The sequence below is a fragment of the Elephantulus edwardii genome, unplaced genomic scaffold (assembly GCF_000299155.1).
Source record: "Elephantulus edwardii isolate Elephantulus edwardi_28Jun2011 unplaced genomic scaffold, EleEdw1.0 scaffold00055, whole genome shotgun sequence".
Lineage (NCBI taxonomy): Eukaryota > Metazoa > Chordata > Mammalia > Macroscelidea > Macroscelididae > Elephantulus > Elephantulus edwardii.
Genome location: NW_006399805.1, coordinates 11421163 through 11430834, shown reverse-complemented (window position 1 = coordinate 11430834; position 9672 = coordinate 11421163). Strand labels below are relative to the sequence as shown.

Genomic DNA, 9672 nt, shown 5'->3' with positions numbered 1-9672 from the left:
CGTTGAGGGTCTTCCTCTTTTCCGCTGACCCTCCACCTTTCCAAGCATGGTGTCCCTTTCCAAGGGATAGCTTCTCTCGGCAACATGCCCAAACTATGAGACATTAAGCTTTATTATCTTTGCCTCAAAGAGGAATTCTGGCTTCACTCTCTCAAAGACCTAAGTGTTTGCTCCTTTGACAGGATGTGGGCTGTTCAATACTCTTCTCCAACACGACTATTCAAAGGCATCAATTCTTTTTCTATCATCTTCATTCAGTTTGGCTTTCTGATGCATAGAAGTGATTGAAAAGACCATGGTCATGAGGCGCACCTTAGCCTTCAAACTGACATCATTTGCTCCTCAGTAATTGGAAGAGGTTCCTGATAGCAGACTTTCCCAGTGTTACCTATTAACAAATCTCATGAAGTGCTCAAAGCACGCGGAGTGCTCAAGTCAGTCCTGATAATATGTGGGAGCCTCATCTCTCAGAGCACCAGCCTCCACGCCTGAGGCAGCACCCTTGCTGACTACTGGGATGGCAAGAAGGGAATGTGATGGTTAATACTTGTGTCAACATGGCCATGACCCTCAGTAGAAGGTAACAAGGGTCCTGTGTTATGGTGAAGTCTAACTTCTGTGAGGCACACATGGTCCATGCACTCTTCTGCTAACCAAAACGTCCACCTTAGCACGTAAGGAGAAAGGCCTGGCGACCTGCTTTAAAAGCAGCCATGGAAAGCCCCAAGGAGCACAGCCCCACTGTGACACACAGGAGACTCGATGAATGGACACAACCGGAGCCTTTTAATACAATGGGCTTCCGTGCAATCGTGTGCCTTTTACTTTATGCATTTGGAAGCTTTAGTCACAATGGCTTCACCAGACTGCCGATGGGGCGGGTGGTCACAGCACTGCAGGTATTCTAACCCCTCTGTGTCCTGCTGGGGGCCGTGGCACTCAGGGTTCTAGGTCAGGAGGCCTCTCCCTCGACACTTTGGCAGTCAGTCAACTTGCACCCATCTGTCCATGAGGGTGACATGCCGGGTAACGTGTGTTCCCAGGTGAGCTTCCTGGGCTGTCAGTGAGAACCTGACAGGCTTCTCCCCTTCTCCACCAAGAAAGTCCAATAGTCCTACCCCCACATTTCACTGGCTGTACAGTTGGATAGGATTCTCATCCCAAATCCCTTATCTCTGATAATTAGACCACTGAATCCATTTTCTAAGACTGCGTTTCTGTAGCCTTATGAAGAGGTTAAGTTGTGAATAAGCAAACAGAAATAAACACATTCATTTCAAACATAGTTGCTTCCAACACAGAAAGTAAACATTCCTGGGGAAAGTTAGTGTGTAGTCCCTTTACTCAAATGGTCAACGCCCACTGGTTCCGTGAGTTGCAATCAACATGATGGAAATGGGTTACATTCAGGTGTTTTAGGTTAATGATTTCAAAAAAACCTAAATCAAAATCTTTTCATCAACAAACTCAAACACAGAAGAAAACCTCAAGCCTAAGCATTAGCAAACAGGATGGATAATAACAAGTCCAGATCATTTGAGGGCTGGATTAGACATGTGGAGCTCTGATTCTAAACAGGCCTAGAACGACAATGCACAGGGTTTGCTGAATAAGGAACGTTCACAACGAGAGCTGCCCCAGGGAAAATGTATCCCAACACTCAGCATCTCTCACAGATCTGCACACTTTCATATCCTCCAGCACAGCCCGACGTGTGTGGATGAACTGTGGTTACACACATTAGACACAGAGTAGAAGAGCAGGATTTAGACATTTCAAAGCACACCGCCATAAAATAAATTATTTCTTTATTGGTTTTCATTCAATTGCTTATATACATTTACCTTAGAACATTAATACTCATCATGCAATGCCATCATTTACCCTGTCCTGCACTTTTACTTGCTTAAAACTCACCCTCACCCCTCTGTCTACACACCTTTCCTTCCACACATCCCTCCGTCCACACACCCCCTCCATCCACATACCCCTCTGTCCACACTTTTCTCTGTCCACACAGCTGGGCTCTCCGTCGACCTTTCCTCTCCTTTCCAGGTAGCCAGGCCCTTCCGCCCTGTCCCACACAGCTAGCAGTACATATCCTTACCTAAGGCCCCTGCTTGTCACTCTCCTCACCGCGGTCTGTTTTCAGGGACCCATCCATCCTGCTCTGACGTCCCTGTGCTTGCATTTTCTTCCCTCCAAGCATATTTCAGAATCTTTCCCTCCTCTTTCTGATCTCTACAGGTAAACGTTCTTTCTGGCTACTTCTTTGAGATGTCAGTTAGCTCCGAGATCTGGAACTAAACTGGCAAAACCTTTTTCCCCTTTTAATTGTAAAAACACAGGTAACATAGTATTTGCCAATTCAACAGTTTTCACTTGTACAAGTTCAGTGAAGCCAGTGACCTCACCGTTGTGCAGTGCTGTCCAGCGAGGCTTTTCTTGTACATTTAGCCAGAGACAGACCTGTTCTCCAACCACACACTTATACACACGTGCACACACCCCTCCACACACACACCTGCTTCATCACAGACTCAGTTTATCTTCAACAAATGCCGTCTGGCGTACCAACAGTACCTCGCTCATCACACCGAGACATCCGGGTAACCGACAGATTCCCCACCCCTCCCTACACACCCTGTAGGATCAGATTCAGCCCTTAAGATTCACGGAGAAAATGTCCAAATGAGTAAGTAGCACAACTTATGGAACATGAGCCAAATGACAGTACACAGTAATTTTAGGAATTTGGAGTCATTTCAGAGTCTCTGGGAGCATGAGTCAGCCACGTGCTCTGTGGATTCATGGACCACTTGTCCACGTCAAGGACACGAAGTCCTGGAGGCTGATGTTGATATTGGTCGCATCCACCTGCAGCACCTGTTGGGAACAAGGATAGGTGTGTGCATCTGGTGTTGGAGAGTTCCTGCCAATCCACAGTGTTCCCTAAAACCCCACTACCATCTAGCCCTCTGAGTCATGGCTAGCCTGGGGGACAGGGCAGAGCTGCCCCATACAGTGTGCAAGGCTATATCATGAAAGGAGATTGTCCCATCTCTATCCCAAGGAGCGGACGGTGGCCTCAAACTACAGACCGTGTGCGCACTTCCCTATCGGGGCTGTGGACTATTCACTACCTCCACTAAAGGGTATTTGAGGAAGGAAGGTGAGTCCTGGTTGATGTGAAAAGATCAATAGAGCACCTGCATCAAGACTTGTACAATGGGTATAAGTGGTTTTACAAATGCCTGAAATGTCTTAAATATCTCACAGACAATAGTGGAAGAATCTTTTGTGAGATGCTAAATCACTCAAACCCATAGAGTCCCGAGGAAAATACTAGGCGGAAACGCATGGACATTCGTGATTCTATGTGGATCTGATTTACAGTGTGAAGACGTTCCAAAGCACCTTAGCCAGCGAGCGGCACTGACCAGGGTTCTTTTATCAGGTGCCCAATATTACAATGATAAAATCTGCATCTACTGAAGCTTTAGAAAACTCTGTGAGTTTTAGACCAATATTTGAGTAATAATAAAGCTTTCTTCCATGCATTCTCAAAGGTTTTTCCTGTTCTCTGTCTTGTGAAATCATGGCGCATCTTCCGGCTGAGCATGTCTCGGGGGTGAAGAAACAGGCTCCTTTGAGAAGCTCTGAGGGCCAGCTTAGGAAGTCGAGGGCCGTGCCTGCCGACAAGCCGGCAGAACCAGAAGGGCTCGGACTCCCGACTGCTGAGACGTGTGTCCTGACTCACAGTCACCCTGGGCCCTTGAGAGCGACACAACAGTGCTGTGCTCGAGCCCAGCCGCAGCCACTGTGTCAGTCCTTCCCACGGTGGTGCGTCCTCTTGGACTGTGTACTTTTGCCAAGCATGACGGTCTTCTCCAGGGAAGATCACATGCCCTCATACATGAGAAGCAACATTGTTCTTCTAAGATAGATTTGTTCATTCTTTTGGCAGTCTATATCCAATTTTCATTTCCAATACCATAATTTAAAGATGTTAATTCTGTAGTTTTCTTCATACACAGTACAGTTTTCACATGCGTACAAGGTCAATTTACTACACCTTGAATCAGGTACACCTTAGTCCTCAGTGTGACATCTTTGCTTTTTAACACATTAAGTAGGTCACTCACAGCAGATTTACCCAACACAGTACACTGAGTTCTTGACCACTGTTTCCATGTGCACTGACTGTAAAACTAAGTAAAGGGAAATCCTTGACAAAGTCAATATTTTGTCTATTTAACATGCAAAAACTAGAGTCCATGAATTTTTTCACTCTCCCCTGGGGCTTCTGCTGACCCATGGACACAGAGGGATTCCCAAAGGACTTTGCAGAAGAGAGACTTGGGGAGGGAAGCTGGCAGGCATGGTCCTAGGTCTCTTGGAAGTGGGGGAAGCCACCCAAGCTCAGGAGTCACCGACCTACCTGTGCTGCAGGGTTGTAGCTGATTTGCGGTGTAACAACTGTGTTACTCGTAGTGACTCTCACACTGGTGACGCTGTCCACTCCCCAGATCTCAATGAGGCCTAATTGCAAAGGGTTTGTGCCTACAATGTAGCTATTGTGGATTATATGGCTCTTCATCGTATTCTGTGAAATTGGACAGAAAAAAATGGAGAAGAAAATTAGAAAGCAAATCAGTTCCAAAGTTTCCCAATATCATTTCAGTCGTAAGTGTAGATTGTGAATTATAACAGCGCTGGAGTCATCCTACAGAGTTACATAGAAGAGACCAGGACGCTGGCACTCTGGCCGCTGCTGCGTCTACCCTCTGTTTTGTATTGGCTCAGCTGCCCAGGGTCCCTGGCACTGCCATGGACGCTGCAGGATACGAACTCAGCTATTGGGGAATATATATCCTGTGTACAGGGAAATGATACAGTGTGAGGACATGCCGGGCCAAACGGAAACCTGGGCTGCGAACTCAGACACAGCTTGTTCATCTACGCAATGGTGGAATGGGAACGCTGCTGATAAGATGTGAATGCGTTAATCACCAAAAACATCCTGGGAGCAGACTGTTCTCCGCCCAAAGTCCAGAGGAGGGAGGAGGATGTGTGGTTGTCAATACAAATAAAGAAGGGGTGCTAGGTGGCACGTGGTGCCCCAATAAGGCTCAGCTTTGGGAAAAGTAAGAAGAACTTTCCTCTTCATAGTATCAGGAACACTCACCTGACTGACAGAAAAGTTGGCAAAGTAGTAGAGTCCTTTTTCATAGACATCTGCAAACAGACAACATGGTAGACGTCATCCAGGGTTCCGAGGCAGAATTCTACTTACTTCGTCCTGCTCAGTGAAGGCTGTTTCTGTATGGTTTCATCTGCCTTCTTTAAAGAGCTCCCTTTCGTACTTTAAATCTTGATTTTGTGAACTCAAAGGCTATTTCCTCTGCCCTGCCCTCATGATCCTAATCTACACAACATAGGCTGAATGACTGTGTATAAACACATCAGTGCACTGAAAGCCACTGCCTACACCGTGGTGATTGTGTACCAGCCCTGCTCAGACCCACTGCCCTCCCCGAGGTCCACCATCCCCAGCAGTCCCTGGCGGCTCCTTTTCCTAGATGCACATGTGCGCACCCACCCCCACCCCCATGCACACACAGGTACTAAGACTAATGTCCTTGTGGTTTTCTCTTTGAAAAAAAGTAGTGGCAATTTTTAAAAATGTGCTCTCCAGAGAACAAGAGAAAAGTCTTGTTATTTCACTACTTATATATAACTTCTTGTTGTTGTTGTTGTTGTGTACCATGGAGGGGAACTGACTCCTAGTTGATTCTCCAGCAGGTTTTCAGAGGCAGTGAATTGCACAGGGGGAGACGTGCCCATCCTTCTCCCATGAAGCAGCTGGTGGAGTCAAACTGTAAACATGTAGGGTTGTAGTGCACTAGGCTACAAGTGTGTGTGTGAGTGTAAGTGTGTGAGTGTGTGAGCATGTGTGTGTGAGCATGTTTGTGAGTCTGTGTGTGAGAGAGAGAGAGTATGTGTGTTTGTGTGTGTGTGTGTGTGTGTGTGTGTGTCCGCGTGTGTGTTGCCAGCCTGTTGGCAGGAGGACCCATTGGGAACCTGTTAGAGGAATCCCATCACTCGTCCCGCCCTCAGAGCTCTCCTCTTCCCAGGAGTCGGCTTCTCATTCATTTGCTCGCTGCCTGGTCCTTGTCACCAGTTCTCTTTTAGAACTGTGGGGTCTACTCGTAGCCACTAGCCATGGGTAGTTAAGCACATTTGTTGTTGTTGTTGTTGTTGTTGTTATGTGCCGTCGAGTCGCTTGTGACTCATAGCGACCCTATGTACAACAGCCCTAAACTCTGCTCTGTCCTGTGTCAATCGCACTGCCTCTGACACTCCCATTCCGATTACCCCAGTCACTGAATCAGTCCACCTCATAGAGGGCCTTCCCCTCCTGCGCTGTCCCTCCACCCTCCCAAGCATGATGTCCCTCTCCAAGGACCGGTACAATAAATATATTTAAATTCATTAAAACTCAAATTCCGTTTCCAAGTGCAGCTGTCCCCCATCAAGGGCTCGCTGGCCACACGTGGCTAATGGTCACTGTATCAGGCAGCAGAGGTCAGAAGTGCTCCGCTGTTTCCCAGACCCACAAGATGCTGTGCCCCTCCGACAGGAGGGCCAGCCCTGCCCGCACTCACATCCCTGCTCATTTCAAACAGTCCCTGCTGCTCTGTGTCCACCCAGCTTGCTCAGGGTCTTCCTTTTTGATTGTTTTTTCTAACCAGGCATGATGCCCCGCTCCAGGCCCCAGTCCTTCCTGACAGCGCGTGAGACGAAGGGACAGAAGCTCCACCCTCTGCTCTATCAATTCCTGAGGCGCGTTTCTGAGCGGGTACTCATTCCTGCAAACTCTTGATGGAACATTTTGCATATAAAGAGTGCAACTAATGTAACGTGCAGGCATTCTTCTTCAGACAGCGCTCCACGTTCCTAAGAAACGTTCCCTTAACAAGCAACCACATGGAAATATGAAACGCCCTTCCAGAAAGAAATGTTCTGTCTGGTTCCTGCAGTGACTGCTGAACCAGTGTCCCGTGGTAACTCTTTCACAGTTAAGGATCAGTGACATGAAGCAGAATAATTTTCTACGGTATCTGTTATACATGCAAAACCCATTAATGACCACCTGTATAAATGCAAGATCATCAGACAATGGAAAAACAGCCAGCAGGCCTAGAAGATGCAAGTCGTGGAGTGAAGAGCATTGACGTGAAGCCCAGAATGGCCTACTCACCAATTCTCTGCCCATCGTCCCAGAAGAGGAAGCCCTCAGCGGTGCCTGCATCATCTAGAGCTACCTTGAAGCCCAGCAATTTCTGGCGGCTGCAAGGGAGTGAGAGAGGCATGAGGCACAGCAAGGGAGGGACACAGGGTGCAGGTTTTACTGAAAATGTAAGGCAGGAGGAAGTTCTTCGTGGTGTCAGACTTCTATCTTAGGAGCCAAGAGAGAGTAACTTCTCAATTCAAGACACCGGGTCAGGTATGAGTGAGTCAATCAATTAACCAACAGACATTTCCTTTAAGGTTATTAGAGAAACGAAAAGATTTCTGCCTGGGTTCTCTCTTCTCACTGCGTAGAAAAACTCCTATAAGATGCTGGACTCTCTTTTTTCATGGCCAAATTTCCCACATCCACCCACATGGAGTTCTGTTTCCACTAAGTTCTTCAGCTTTGATCTGAGTCTTTGGAATAAAAGGACAGGGGTTCCAAGAATGCAGAGCCCTACATCAGACAGACACAGGGTGTGGTGCCGGGTGACCATTCACAGGACCTGTGCGACACCAATCTTTGTCTACCTGTAAAAGGAGGATAAAATAGAACCTGCCTCATAGGATTTATTTTTCTTTTTTGTTCAGGAAAAGAAATTCTCAGTTACAAGTAGAAACCTGACAAAGAAAGGATTTACATGATGTTAGCTATCACTAAATAATGTATTATTGTATGATTTGATTACAACCCATAGCGACTCTATGAACAACAGATTTGAACACTGTCCTGTCCTGTGCTATCCCCACACTTCCTGACAACACTACACAGCCCACGGTGGCAATCGCTGTATCAATCCTCCTGACTGAGGTCTTCCTGTCTCTCCTTTGTTGACCCTCTGCCCTTCTAAGCATCATGTTCCTCTCTAAGGAACAGCCTCTCCTCGCAACATGCCAGAGGATGTGGGGCAAAACTTCGGCATCTTTGCCTTCAAGGATCACTCTGGCTGCACCTCCGCTAATAATTGCTTGTTCTTTTCAAGTTCATGGGGGCTCAGCTCTCTTCTCCAACACCGTAGATATATTATACAGGGAGCTCAAGTGGCAAGAAGCTGTGTCTCAAGCCCAAAGGTTCGAGGCTGCTAGCTGCTCTGCAGGAGAAGGATGGGCAATCTCTCCTCCTTTGATTAATTGAACAACTTAGGGTTCCAAGGAGCTCCAACCCAGGCCCTTTTCGCCTCAGAGTGGGGTGTTAGGGAGTCAGAGAGAAGGGCCCAGCCCAGCCCGTCCTCACCTCAGGTGGGTGTTCTGCGCAGGCTCCTGCCAAGGCAGGATGTAGCCCCCACGGACGTGGAGATTGATGTGGTCCAGAGGGGCGGGCAGAGTCTTCCATTCTCCACTGCTGTTAGTGTACGCACCCTGTGGGCCAGAGGAAGGGAAGAGGTGACGAGGGAGAGCCCACATGCATGCGCGTGCGCACACACACACACTCACACCCTAACCCAAGCACACACACCCCAACATGCACCCCTACACCCATACTTGTGCGCACACACACACACACACACACACACAAACACCCTAACATGCACCCCTACACCCATAGGTGTACACATGGCTCCAGCTGACGCTTGTCCCGGATGCCTGCTCACCGCTCCGGGGCACTCTAGTCACCCGGACTCAACAGCGTTACTGTAAAATCTTCCTAGAGCTGGAATTCCTCACAAGAAGCCTGGCCCTCAGGATTTTACAGCACCTCTTACTGAGCCGCCCGTTACAGCTGCACATACAGCGGATCACCCTATCTCACACCGCGTGTTTCCGTGCCTCCAGTCCCACCAGAGTAGATGAGGCATCTGGCCCGTACTTGCTGATCTCACACTCCGCCATGTGCATCTTCTGAGCCAAGTGCCCTCTCTCGCCCCCAGTCCCCCTCACCACACATTTTCACCCTCACCAATCTGCCAATGATGTCACCCCTCACAGAGCTTGTGCTCGTCTAACGTGCTCTGTGCGCCCCTGTCTTTAACTCGACAGCTCTGCCTTGATGCCCAACATCTTTGTCTTGCCCCGAGGGGTGGGAGAGGTGCTCCCTCACCCCAGCATAAGCTCTCCCTATCTCAGGGACCACACTTCCACATGGCCTCATACAGGTGCAGGGCTCCTCCACCAGGTGCCAAGAGGGTGAGGAAGCTGCCTGCAGGGGAAAGACGCTTCCCCAAGGCCACCACCAGGTGGGTCAGGAGCCCAAGACCTGCTCTTAGCACTCAGCCCAGCTTCCAGGTGGTAGAAACAACAAGAAAACAACGTACCGTGTAGTAATCATACCAGCGGGCTGCAGGGAAGTAGGCAGTGACCTCCCTGGCATTCTGAAAGGAAACAGAGCAGGTGAGGCCGCAGCTGAGTCTTCTGGCTCAGAGAGACCAACAAGCTGGT

At 48.6% G+C, this 9672-nt stretch overlaps 1 protein-coding gene across 1 annotated transcript in view; it reads right to left on the bottom strand.

Moving 5' to 3' along the window:
- Positions 1-2808: 2808 nt before the first annotated feature.
- Positions 2809-9672, bottom strand: part of LOC102861179 (maltase-glucoamylase, intestinal-like) — a 113403-nt gene continuing 106539 nt past the window's right edge. Inside the window, exons 65-70 of the mRNA XM_006887236.1 lie at positions 9549-9605; positions 8531-8655; positions 7265-7353; positions 5189-5238; positions 4442-4606; positions 2809-2886 (exon numbers count right to left, since the gene is read on the bottom strand). Coding sequence (XP_006887298.1) covers positions 2809-2886; positions 4442-4606; positions 5189-5238; positions 7265-7353; positions 8531-8655; positions 9549-9605 — 564 coding nt within the window. The remainder of the gene's footprint in view (positions 2887-4441; positions 4607-5188; positions 5239-7264; positions 7354-8530; positions 8656-9548; positions 9606-9672) is intronic.